General features: G+C 35.2%; 1 protein-coding gene across 1 annotated transcript in view; it reads right to left on the bottom strand.

Annotated features, from left to right (window-relative positions):
- LOC116182146 (ubiquitin carboxyl-terminal hydrolase 34) overlaps window positions 1-8,905 on the bottom strand; it is a 40,070-nt gene extending 31,165 nt beyond the window's left edge. Inside the window, exons 1-11 of the mRNA XM_031502649.1 lie at window positions 8,736-8,905; window positions 8,499-8,595; window positions 7,980-8,452; window positions 7,798-7,932; window positions 2,065-2,555; window positions 1,158-1,328; window positions 905-1,103; window positions 626-707; window positions 424-578; window positions 226-373; window positions 46-177 (exon numbers count right to left, since the gene is read on the bottom strand). Of these exons, the coding sequence (XP_031358509.1) occupies window positions 46-177; window positions 226-373; window positions 424-578; window positions 626-707; window positions 905-1,103; window positions 1,158-1,328; window positions 2,065-2,555; window positions 7,798-7,932; window positions 7,980-8,452; window positions 8,499-8,595; window positions 8,736-8,778 (2,126 nt within the window). The 5' untranslated portion in view covers window positions 8,779-8,905. The remainder of the gene's footprint in view (window positions 1-45; window positions 178-225; window positions 374-423; window positions 579-625; window positions 708-904; window positions 1,104-1,157; window positions 1,329-2,064; window positions 2,556-7,797; window positions 7,933-7,979; window positions 8,453-8,498; window positions 8,596-8,735) is intronic.
- Between the last annotated feature and the right edge of the window lie 5,131 nt (window positions 8,906-14,036).

The raw sequence follows: 14,036 nt of genomic DNA, 5'->3' as shown, positions 1-14,036 counted from the left end.
CAATTTAATGCTGATCATTGTCAAGGGTAAACAATTGATACTTACTCAGATGCTCGAGGGTGAATAGTTAACAAGGAATTAACGCAGGTGGCATCATGGCCTTCCAAACCATGTGTATCTTTGCTGAGTTCGCTGCAAGACGAACTATCTTCCAAAAAGACCGCTTCTTTAAGTCCCCTAAATTTGACAATTTTAAGGTTGATTAATCTCCATATTGACACTTACGCTTCAACAAGACGATTGTTTTCGTTAGCCAAAATAATACTAGATGCATCCTTTAAACTTGAATTTTTAAGATCGTGCTCGCTATCAGCATCAACTTCGCTCAGCACTTCCACATTCGCCACATTATGAGGTTGCTTACTTTTTTTCGCTACATAAAACAATCTCAATTAATTAATACAGCGAAATGTCAAAATTCACCTTTAAAAACTTTATTCCTAGTCTTACGTAATAGTTTCCGACGTTTCCTTGTGAACGGGCAAGCAATGTCAGCCTCATCATGAGAACTACTTGAATTAACTGTTTCGACACCTTCCGGCAATACTGTGACATCTACCTTTTTTCTTAATTGGCATCTACAAGTACAAGTTATACAGTTTGAAATAATCCAACATAAATTTACATTTGCCGCTTTGATCCCCTAATTCGATTGGAAATAATAGACCCCTGATTTTTCCTGATAGGTACAACTTTAAGTGGATCCCCTACGTAAAAAAACCAAAATTATTAGGAAAAAATTGCATGGCCAGCATAGGCCTGGATCTCACTCTAAAATTTTCGTATGATAAATAATTTAAACAAAGGTTTCTTAACAACAGTTGTTGTAACGTTTGTTGTTAACAAGCTTTCATTTAAATTATATTTGATACCAAATTTTTGCAGCGAGATCTTGGTCTAGTACCTTCCATTTCAAACTCGCTGCTACTTCCATCACACAACGCTTTATTATCATTTAAATTTAAACCTTTTCTAGCTACTCTACACGGCGAATCTTCGGCATCGACCACGATCGGAGGATCTTCCATTTCCTCATCAAGTTCGACTCCATCGATATCTTCGCTTTCCGATTTGTGACTATCCGACTGAACCGAACTGTCCCCCTTATAAACAATACGACTACGTAAGATGACAGCAATGCTTACAAATACTCTTACGTGATCCTCTTCGCTACTTGGCTCCATGCTAACGCTATTTTCTGACGAACTCGGACATTTATGCAACGCGATTCCGGCCGCCGATGCTGCCAATCCGATTAAACCGGCGTCAATTCCCGCGCCTCCCCTTGTCCATATAAATTTACTTAAAGCTGATGCCAAAAATAGTGTCTGAAAGTGCAAATTGGTTAGTTGCAATTTGTAAACAAGACGAATTTTATTGGGACATTTTCGGCAATAAGAGGAAGTTTCCCAAGCAGCCTTAAATAGGGAATGAACCCAATTAATAAAAATTATGTACTGAATAAATATTATAATAAACGTGCTTCGGCGCGTAAGATATTGTAGCGAATATTCTAGAAACCCAATAGACATCGAAGCGCCAGAAAAGATCTGTCATTGGCGATAAGAAACGAAAGTGGGTGTGACGCACTCTTTCCGGGAAATGTGACATGTTTGTTCGAGAATATTCGCGAGTGTTTGGAAGCGTTTAAGAAAAAATAGGCGTTTACAAATCGAATTGTGCTTCAGGGAGTTCTAACAGCGTTGCCGTAATGAAATATTAATGATTAATAGTTCGCGCTCGTGTTGCGTTATAAATTTCGGTACCCATCTTGTATGGGAGGGTTGTAGGGGATGGCCCTAAAAATGATACTATGACACACAGGGTTAATGCAGTTATATGGTGGCCAAAAGTTGAGCAAACAACTGCACAGAAACAGCTGCAGCATATATAAAGGCTAGCAGGCGATGGGAAGTGCTATAGCACTGCACCGAACCAAGAGATGCAAACCGGGGAATTTACTAGGTCATCTAGCAATTCTTATACTAATAGCACCTTATTTCAATACAAGGTACAGTTTCTGATTTAGTAATATGAGCGGAAAACAAATGTTATCATAATTACCTGCTCTGTGTGATCCTTTGGTTCCATTTTAAACAGTAGACTGTACAGATGTAACGCAGGTGCTGCCGATAAGTGCTTTACAAGGCCAGGTAACAAATCGTGAATAGTTTTCGAACAATGTTTAAGTTGGGCAGCAGCCCATATTGTGTCAATATGATCGCAAGTAATCCGTCCTTGCATAGCTAGGAAATTCAGTACAATATGACTCTGTTTAATAACTTCCACGTGTAAATTTGGACCAAATATGTGAACAATGATATTATTGTTGATCAGCCAATCAGCCATATGCCTTGGCGCCGCTTCGGCTTCCGGTAACGTTTCACCAACACACAACTCTGCCAAGACACCTATTTGATTATTTATTTGCGTTATACCAGCCAGTCGCATCGTTAAGGTACTCGACGTAAAATATTTGAATGCCAAGTCGAGGCCGTCGATATCAAAAGCCATGGGTGTGTCCAACGGATCTTTGATAACATTCCACATGAAATCTAAAAAAAAGTTTAAATGCAATGGGCGTAATGTTAATGTAGCTAGCAGAGCACTATCCCAAGAATAGAAATCGACATAGGGTATTAACGAACGTTTAGTTTAGAAATTTATTGCTTTTGATTCAGATGCAGGATCCATTATAGCGTACTTGCGTGAATTCCGTCCGTCCGTCTGGGAGTTTGAGATCTCAGCTGCGGTTCTTTTTTATTTGTAACTTCCCAGCTGTTTGACCAATCATACGCGTAAATGCGACCTTTTATATGGCTATATAACTAAGAAAATAACTTTTAAAGAAAATTTACAATCTCGCATATATAATATATATAATAATAATAATAATAATAATAATAAAGTTTATTGTGTTTAGGGAATCAACAAGAATTACATACACTCGTCATCAAACATATTTCTAAATGGGGGTTTACAGTATAGTTGAATTTCGCAGTTCTAATTTAATAAGCATGTGCTTGAAACCATAAAACATTGTTTTGGACAGTAAAAGTTTATTTAAAAATAGAGGCTGACTAGAAAAAAAATAATGAACATGTGCGGTTTTAAGGGTTTATTCAAAACGATGTGATTGTGGCGGGCTCTGTGACGTAATAAACCCGACCAATCAGCTCCTAGAACCATTCAGATGACATAACGACTTGGCAATATTGCAGGAGAATGTCATTTGTAACTTGCGTCATCTGTCACAGGCATTTGTCACTTGTCGTTCTCTTTCGCGTTAAACATGCCTCTTAAAACGTCAAATTCGACAAACGTCAGACCCTCGCACAAGGTTGCCGGCTCACTTCTACGTGATTGGTTGTAGGTTTGTGACGTATTTAGACTGAAACGTTTCAAATTCGGACTAAAAACACAGCTTTTCAATAATTTATTTTGGGTTTATTTTACTCGCAAATTTAAATTGAGGACACATGGGTCTTTTTATTTTTAATGTACTTTGTAGATCAGAAATAAAAAATGAAGCCGGGATGACCCCATTGTAACCTATAGCATCAAACTAAAATCGAAATTTATAAATTCATCCGTGGAGTAAAAGGCGTGAGCTAAAAGAACATTTTTAATACAGCGATTAAATTCTCGATTGGGTAGTGCTTTGACGGTATCAGGTAAACAATTGAAAAACTTTAGTGCCATGTATTCAAAACCTTTTTGAGTTTTGTTGAGTCTCAATAAAAGGAGACGAACAGTGCTTTTATTTTGGGTGTCATAATCGTGATAAAAAGCTTGTTGCTGATAATTTAAAATGTTCTTTCTTGCAAATCTCAAACACGATTCAATAAATAAACAGGGTAACGTCAAAATGTTTAGATTAGTAAAAGCACACCTACAGGCCACTCTATAACCAAGCTTCGCAATGATCCTTATTGCGCGACGTTGTATTCTAAATAACTGGCTACTTGCTGACGAATTACCCCACACAATAACTCCATAAGATAACAAACTATGACATAAAGCATAATACGTATTTCTGAGGACATCACACGACACCATATCACATAATCTACGCAAGACAAACAGATTTTTACTTAGTTTTGATTGAATATAATCAATATGAAGAGTAAACTGCAACTTAGGGTCAATGTGTATTCCAACAAATTTTACTGATGGCGAATAAGATACATCATGGCGTTTTAAAGAGAATAACAATTGTTCAGTTTTCGTTGAATTTAAGTTTAACTTATTAGCAGTGCACCACTCTTTAGTTTTGTCACAGAGAGATTGAGCTTCAGATATAAACTGGGCAACAGAGTAATGTCATCAGCATATAGAATGTAATTATTGTTTGGTGAAATATAACTAGGAAGGTCATTGATATAAAGAAGGAACAGGAGTGGGCCAAGAATACCACCTTGGGGGACTCCTTTTGTAATTGCTAGTGTACTGGACTGTTCATTACCAATGCGGACATATTGAGATCGATCGGATAGATACGATATTAGAATTTCTCGAACTTCAACAGGTGGTACTAAATCGAAACTAAATTTTGGATTACGATTGTCGATAGTACAAATCTCAATTGGATTAAGGTTAGAAGTTGGCAAAACATTCATATCATAGGAATCTCTAGAAAAGTGATCGTTAAACTCATTTGCCTTAATATTGTAACAAACTTGTGTTGATGAACGTCTGTGGGAATTAATAATACTCCACATAGTACCTATTGGATTAGACGACAATTTAGTTGCGTCACTATGTGCAGAGATTTTAGCCCTTTTTATAGCTTTTTTATAAGATGTATAACAGTTTCGTTTCAACCTCAAAAGATTTTCTGATCCATAATTTAAATACATTTCACAAACTAACTCATAGGTTTGTTTCAATTGCTTAAGGTCGCGAGTAAACCATTTGATTTGGGTTCTTTTATTATTCAGGCTAATAACTTTTTTGGGAAAAGCTGCATTAAAAGCGTCATAAAAGTGATGAAAAAATAGGGTAAATTTCATATTGGCATCCAAGTAGTTACTGTTTAGGTAAACCCAACTACTGCTACTTAAGATTAAGTAGTAAAATAAAGTATAAATTTGGATGCCACGGTCATATTGCTATCATGCATTGAGTTCCAAACAATTAATCAAAACAAAACTTCATTTTAAACGTCATACAACTACGTTTTACGCGCACCTTCGTAAACGTCGGTGTCATTCTTTTCTGAAACAGTAGTCCTTAGACCTTACAGTATATACATACTGCTATTAGCCCTACGTTTTCAATACAAAATGAGCGGTTACGGCTAGGGGGCGCTGTAGTCGTGGGTATGTTAAAGTCACTAGATATAGAAAGTACCGCAATCATCCGCCATTTTTGGGCAAATTTGCTGCCAACTTAAAAAATTGACAAATAAAATCTGAATAGCTGTCATTTTTTATAACCTAACTTCATAGTACTGTCATGTTTTATAAAAATATATACAGATATCTCCAAACAGATGGAACAATCCCTAACATTAAAGTTACTAGAATCTGGTAACTTCCGCCATTTTTGGGCAAAAATCATGCGTTCTCTCTCTAACACACGAGCCCAATGGATTGCGGTACTTTCTATATTTAGTGACTTTAGGGTATGTGAATCTCAGGGTAAACTAAAGTCGTGTGAACACCACCATGATCGCGTAAAAAGCAGCTTCTATAGCAACCATGTAATATGGGAAGCTTTAAATTTTCTTAATTATCTTATGTACGTCTACAAATAAGAATAGGTTTGCTTTTTTGGCACATCTAAGCGATTCATTATTTGACGTTTGTTAATTTAAATGTTGACGGTCTCAAATCGTATCTCATCACACAACTTCGGACACAGTCGTTTACCCTGAAACTCACTTACTCAGGCGATGTCCTTAACCATATTATATTTGCAATTAGCAGTCCGTGTAATATATGGGCCAAGCAGTGATGTCACTGTTACATTATTTAACAAGTGCCAACATGTAGGGTGAGCTAAACGAAAAAAGAATGTCAAATAAGCTCCCGTTTCTGCGCAAGCGCATTTCCAAAATGTTATTCATTATACCTGAGCGAAATTTTAACTACCTACTTACAGATACTTTTCATAAAAGTGAATACATAATTTGCAATGGACTGGCGCGTGTGCATTACTTTTTATTTATGGAGTGATTTTTATGAAATTTTGATATTATGTCGTTCCGATTTTAAATTGAGCGCTATTATAATTTTTTTTCACTACTAGCGTCTGATGACATGATTATTAACCTTTTTTTCACTTGTAAAGTAGGCTTTCTCGGCATTTGTTCAAAGTGGTTAATAATTTTTTATTATTAACTAGTAGTCAATAATGAGAACTGTCACGCTGTCACTTTTAGAAAACACAACCCGAAATTTCGCTCCATGAACGTTTAGACAAGTTCTTTAAAACGAATAATTGCCACCATTCGCAATTTCCAGAGAAATTACATACCTAAAATTATCACATTTTGAAAAAATTCGAACGAAATTACTCTTTGAAAAATCTCAATGACAGAACAAAATACGGCCTGTTTGACTTATACTTCCACGTACTTGATTGACATGTTAAATTAAGAAACAAACAATTCTGTCCAACCGTTAACTCTCTTATCAATATAATATGTTAATTTAGAGGATTTCAAGTGCTAGTAGTGAAAAAAATAGTATATATACCACGGTAGAGAAGTCTCTTATTGCCTTCGCACCTTACACCCCTCGGCGCAAGCGCCTCGAGATGTAATCTTGGTGCTCAGGCAATAATAGTGGACTTCTCTACCTTGATATATAATGTACTATTACAATGTTAATCAAGCCATACGTTTTTTTGTGACAACGTCAAGTACAGTGGATCTGCCAAGAACCAGTATTTACATCAATTTGAGCGAAAACGGCGCTGCCTAGATTGACGATGTCAAATTTGCGTATGACTTGCGAGAACGTGGCAGCAGCGCAAAAATTTGTCATTCTCAATCAAGTAATAGTGTGTTATTCGAATCCATTCTGCAACCTGGATAGGATTTCATGTCAGATTTTTCTTTTTGTATTCAAGAATTAGGTATGTCAGGTGTTAATGAAAATGTGTGCAGTTAATTCTTTGCTTTTTTTCGGTAGTTGATCGAGCCTACTGTACTGTACTGTACTATTGGAGTATTGGACAAATTTTCAGCATGCCTCTAATGCCTACACAAAAATATCTATCAGCTTACAGATCATTGGATTTGACCCACATTCAATAGGAGTGTTACATGCGGTATATAAGACAACTGTGCAAAGTTTGAACCAAATCAGCCCCAAGTGTTTGTCAGTTATCGTGTTTACAGACAGACGGACACCGTGATTTCCCTCTAAAACCTCCATCATTTTGCTCTGCCGCTTAATAAGTGATGTAATACACAATATCAATTCTAAAATATAATAAATAAATACCTACTCAATAAGATCTCTTTTAAACTATGCACTTATATAACAATATTATGCTATTTATTATGGAGACCGAAAAAAATTAAATCTGTTACTATTCACTTCACTAGAAGTGGCAGAAAATTACCTAGAGATGCTGAAGGTGGTATTCACTAAATTAGAGTAATTGTTTCCCATTTATAAATGCTATTATTGCTGAAAAATTGCTCAAAAATCTCCACAATTCCAGATTCCAACAATATGTGTAAAAATGTCCATTAAAATGTCAATAAAATGTGAAATAGCTTAGCTGATAATTATATACTATGTCAATTTCTGTTCTACACAAATCGGCATATCAAAAACAAACCTGCCATGCCCTTTATTGTGGGGGTGCGTAAGTCCTGATCTGATAATTTGCACATATACCTAAGTACACAAGACCGCAGAGGAACCAATAAAGAAACTGTGCTTTTAAAATTCATCCACAACTTCAAATTGCACACTAAAAAAAATGCTTGTATGATCATTAAAGTCGTCAGTCTCGCTCACCTATTGAAATCATCGCATGAGCGGTTGACACAGGTAGTTCACTGGGCGACAAGAAAGTAAAACAGGCAGTCATCACGTGTAAACCGCCCAATTTGCAAAATAATGTGACATTCCTTAACAAATACAACGGTATTTCGGAATCGTGAAGATCACAAAACGAATTTAAACTTTGAATCTCGTGCTGAGTTAAATCATCAATTTTGTTTGTCGCCGTATGCTTGAAAGCGACATAAAGCGGGAAATTCAGTAGAAATATTTTCGATGCCAAAATAAATAATTTATCTCTTTCCTGGACGTCGGCTGAATTCTCCTCTGCCTTAACTCTATCTTCGGGATCATTGTCTTTCTTATCCGAGTCTGTACTAGAATCACCTAGCTCCTTTAGATGTAATATTGTAAGATATAAAATTCCTTGCGTGATACAACTGAAACGTTCTAAATTTTTTTGGTCCCGATAACAACACATGCATTGCCTGAAATGAAACATCAATAGTACCATAACAAAAAGCTTCCTCTCACCTGGAGACCCATGCCTGCACATAAACCAGTATTGTATTAATATCTTGCCGTGTTAATGTGGGCTGTTCGTTGATTTCTTTACACAAATTTGCTTCATCTACAACGTAAACACAATAGATTAGGAGGTTTCTAACTTGTACTGATGTAATTTGGCATTTGCACAAAGTGTGCAACCAACAACCATTTAAAATTTAAAAGTCTTTGATGGATTTTGGTGGCAAGTGAATGTGAACTTACAAGAAATAAGCAACTGAAGAAAATCGGAACATGCATCACACATGTTTACAGTAAATTTGCGAAGAATTTATTTCACTACCATTTCACATAATCTTAGGTTAACCTATTATTATTTATGGTAATCACTAATCAGAATCAGATTCTGTTTAATGATTTTAATGACAAACGGCTACCATATTTAATTAATTTAGAAAGTACATAAACGGAAAAATTTTATTCTCATACATGTCATTTATCATACAAATGCTTTTTTTTCATAACATCATACAAATAAGCAGAGACTTGTTATAACTAGACCGCGCGTAACGTAGATTTTACTATAAACGCCTGTTGTCAAGATAGGATAGGCAACCAACTGTTCATCGCGGGGCAGACGTACGTTCTGCAGCTTGCTTTAGCCATGTTTATTCTAAATTTTAGTAGCAAAAAAAGATAACATATAGCTGTTAACTGTTTTAATCGAATTTATTGGTATTTTATTTGAACTAAATTGGTATATAACTGCCTTACTCTAGTCCTAATTTGATTTATATGTGTATTTTGGTGGTGAACACGTATGGGAAAATATACTCTTAAAACTAAAGATGTAAGTAGTAAGATATGATTATGTAGCGGATTTTGCTTCAATATATGCCTATCCAAAAACCCAAATGGGCTGTAAGTGTTATTTATTTTTCTTAGACTGCTGATAACCATTTTGTTTACAACGCGCTGTGGTGTGGATTGAATGAAAAACCTGAACACATTTTCATCAATTTGGCAAATTTTTAATGCATCGCTTGATACGTGCAACAATCCTCCACGATTTTTTCTAGTTAAAAGCCTTGAATGACTCTCTGATGCGAATATCGCATCTGCACATATGGAACATTTAACAGACTTAGCTATTTTTCTTGTAACAAAACCTCAAATATACTTAGTACCAGTAAGTACTTACTTAGTTACGTCTATACCTAATAGGCAAATAGGTATTGCCGTTGTCTTGCTGGTAAAGGATGTCGAATAATAGTTCTACGTTATTTTAAGTGTATAGGAAAGTCGAAAACGCTCGGTATTGCATTATTGTTTAACACCTTCGTAGGTATCTTTCTAAAAGCGGCTTCTTCCCCGCAAATGCACTATGGTGGGAGTAAATTTTTCTCTTCGAATGGCTCTGATCCATTGGCCCTTTAAACTTTTATCCGTTGAACACCAGCATATTATTTAAAAATTTATCGACAGAGTACATGTTGATAGGCACAAGTTAACCTAAGTTTATTGGTTTATTCTCAACAGAAATTTACTAATTCGAGCTAATCACGAGAATGATTAATAAACGGAACATCTAAAATAACAGCTTATTTCATTATATTGCATATCATCTCAGCGATTTTTGCCCCGCGGTGCATTGTGTGTTGCATACTGTGTCGACAACACCTTAGATACGTTAAGCGCAGTCTAGTTATAGCAAGTCTCTGCAAATAAGCAATACAAACTGAATACAAATAAACAGTACTGTTTTCAAAACAGTTACCAAATCTATCTGAAAAATTTACAGATGGAAATGGGAATTTAGTGATCTATCAAGGAATATTCATTATTCAGATCTATATGGCAGTTACTGTTATTGCCCATTGTATTGTCATTGAATTTATAACTATCAAATTCAATGGTATTGTTTTCGTTAAATATTATTGCCTACATAGGTACTTACATTAATTTTATAATTGCAATTCTGTAATATATACTTGTTATCCATCATCATTCTTCTTTAACAAAATCTCAAACAAAAACTCTTATGAATATCCAATTCCAATTGCATATAATTGATGAACATGGCGGAATCATATCTAAATCGTTTCAGTTACCATGTCTCAAATAAGTTCTATTTTTGTTTGAAACTATAGATTTTATACGAAAATATTAAAAAAGCGCAGAAAAAAGTACCCAGGTCCAATTCCTTAGGTAGTTTCTAGGGCTTTCAGGTATTCCCAACACGGGAAAATGGCAAATAAAGGGCTATCAGGCGTGGTGATCTTACAATAATATGAAAACTTGCAAAAACTGCAAAGTTTCTCGTAACACAATTTCTCGGGAAAACACTTTATCGTACTAATTTTGGTGCGTAGAATCCAAAACGATTCATGCTTTTTCGATTAGACGTCTCAATCAAAAGTTATAGACTAGAAACCAATTTCGTAAGAAATTTCAAAGGGCTGTAACTTTTGGTCTAGTAGACCAATCTTGGAACTGTTTGAAATTATGGATTCTACAGGCCACATTCTATAAGGAAATTTTTTTTCCGGCCAATCTGAGACAATTTTTTTTTCCGGCCAAAAAAAAGGCAGTGTACCTACAACCTTCGTTTTTTACTAAAAATCGACTACACCAAAATTTCTCGGGAAAACACTTTTTCGTATTAATTTTGGTGCGTAGAATCCAAAACGATTCGTACTTTTTCGATTAGACGTCTCAATCAAAAGTTATAGACTAGAAACCAATTTCGTACGAAATTTCAAAGGGCTGTAACTTTTGGTCTAGTAGCCCAATCTTGGAACTGCTTGAAATTATGGATTCTACAGGCCACATTCTATAAGGAAATTTTTTTTCCGGCCGATCTGAGACAATTTTTTTTCCGGCCAAAAAAAAGGCAGGTACAACCTTCCTTTTTTACCAAAAATCGACTACACCAAAATTTCTCGGAAAAACACTTTTTCGTAATAATTTTGGTGCGTAGAATCCAAAACGATTCATACTTTTTCGATTAGACGTCTCAATCAAAAGTTATAGACTAGAAAAAAATTTCGTACGAAATTTCAAAGGGCTGTAACTTTTGGTCTAGTAACCCAATCTTGGAACTGTCTTCTCGGGCCATTCCTAGAACCAAACCCACAACTTACTAGGCACTTCTGTATAAGCTGTTTCACGGATTTCTAGGTTCCATCGAATTATACCTAGATATTGCTAAAGAAAATACTAAAGGTATCCCTGAAATGCGCGTTAGAGTTTCGGGAATACACTAAAAAATTATGGATAACATTCTAAACGCTTTGTCAAACGAAGGAATTTATCGTATTTTTATAACTTTTTTAAAGTGCAATGCAAGGTGCAATCCTATGACTGTTTATGCGCTTTCCCGAACTGGGTTGGAACCTACCAACGTAAATGAAATTCTCCTATTTTATCAGACTTTTGAGCATGATTCAAATTTTGAGCATGGTTCAAAGTGCATTTGAGCGCAACCGAAATCTTGTAAGAGATTTGTGAAAAATCAATTCAAGAGAGATTCTGCGCAAATGCCGAAAAACAGGAATTTTTCGCGACGAACGTTAGGAAAAAGTTACCGTCCATCGTCGCCAGGTTTTCTTTTGTCCAATATGAAGGTTCGAAGGTGGTGCGAAACGTATGTCATTTCGACATGAAAGTGAGATGGCTCTACTGGGAATTCCACCAATGTAAATCGTAAATTGCCTGGGGATGAGGTTTAAAAAATGTGATAAAGCCGCCCGAAAGAGTGCAAAAACATAGCATCAGCATTATTTATAAAAAAGCTGCCACGCTCAACTACCCACTATGCAGAAATTCAGAGAACCAAGACGTTAAACAAATTTATGACAAAATAGTGCTTGAAAATCACCTGGTAAGAGACAAATAAGGAGCTTGGAGGATCATTCGTTTCTACGAACAAGTGCGCCTCAAAGCCGTGATACAAAAATTTGGTAATTCCGTTTTATAACAAAATACCCTTGCATTTAAGGTCAAGCACGTGAGTTGGAAATTACAAGAAAAGTTTAAAGGAGCGGCTGCTATCGTAATCCCAGGCCAGCAATACATCAACTGTTGCTTAAAAAAAATGGAAATGGTATATTCATGCCCCCGGCCCCTTCGCGAATATATGTATTTTTTTGTTTATACACATTTCACATTTTTTTCGTTTTTATTGAAGGTATAATAAAATGTATTCATAATTTTGCAATAAAAATTTCGAAGTCCCCGAACTATAATTAACAAATACACACACCATAAAAGAAACAAATCGTAAATTTCGGCCGGCATTGCCAAACATAAACGAAAGGAGGGAGAGGACAATAAGAATTTTAAAAGAAAATTGGATCGCAAATCAAAAAAAAGGTTTAAAAACGCCGACTAGATTAAAATAATTATAATATAATCTTTATACACACTTGAGAAACTTGAATGTGCTTATGAACAGTAACAATAAGTGTTTAAATACATAAAACAACCAGGATTTCAAACTTAACAGAAAAATGGAATAAATTTGATAATACATAAGATTTGGAGTACATTGATATTTTCCGTTATGCATTTTTTTTTCAAAAATAGTTATTTGTTAGGTATATAAGACGATAGGTACTTCATTTTATAGCAGAAACCATAAATCCAAGCATAAATCTAAATAAAGATGCAAATTCTTGAGGATTTTAATTATAGGTGTAAAAAAGTAGCAAGCTTAATATCGCCTATCTTTGCCATGAATATCACTAGGTATAAATAATTATTTTTTGTTTCGGCTTCTATTTTACTATATTCTAAAAGTGGTAGTGTTTTAGGTGGATTTCTATCTACCTATGGTAATGGTACCAGTATAAAGGTTTATATATATCACTATTCCAAAAAACACTCTAACTTTCATAATTATGAACCGATTTCGACCAAATTTTAAGGGTTGGTGAAACTCATAAATATCTCGGTAAAGTTCGTGTATCAGTCAATTGAAATAAAATGACGGACACTTATATGTTAATGCGTTTAAAGAAATCTACCTACACCTGATCGGCCGAGCCGAAAGGGATTTTTAAACTGAAATGGATTATGAACATGAGATAAACGGCGCAAATTGAAGAGGCGAGCGAAATTACCGCCGAGTAGGTAAATCTCGCCATCCTTGGCCATAGTTATCCGGAATCGGGCAGGGTAAAATCGTTGCGAAAGAAAGAGCGTAAGATGGCCCTTTGGAGTGCCTAAGTGAGTAAGTGTTTCTCTAGTTGGGCTCTCCTTGTGAATAGAATAATTAAATTTTAGCAATGAAGAACTAGAACTAGGCAATGGTTTTATGAAAACAACTTACATATATAAACAAATAAATCTTAGTCAACTGGACTAGCAATTTTTAGAGGAACATAGAAAAACTAACGTTACTTTTCCAAAACTAACGGCTTCAATGTAGATTGACAACCTCAGCAATGAAGTAAAAGAGACAATAAATGTTTACCAACAAGGATAAAATGAATTAAAACAAAACCATACGTATAATTAATAATTTTGTATATTTCCTAATTGCTTAAACTACCAATAAAAATA

This window comes from Photinus pyralis, unplaced genomic scaffold, assembly GCF_008802855.1.
Source record: "Photinus pyralis isolate 1611_PpyrPB1 unplaced genomic scaffold, Ppyr1.3 Ppyr1.4_LG1, whole genome shotgun sequence".
Taxonomy (NCBI): Eukaryota; Metazoa; Arthropoda; class Insecta; order Coleoptera; family Lampyridae; genus Photinus; species Photinus pyralis.
Note: the sequence above shows the minus strand (reverse complement) of the source record. Positions and strands in the feature narration are given on the sequence as shown.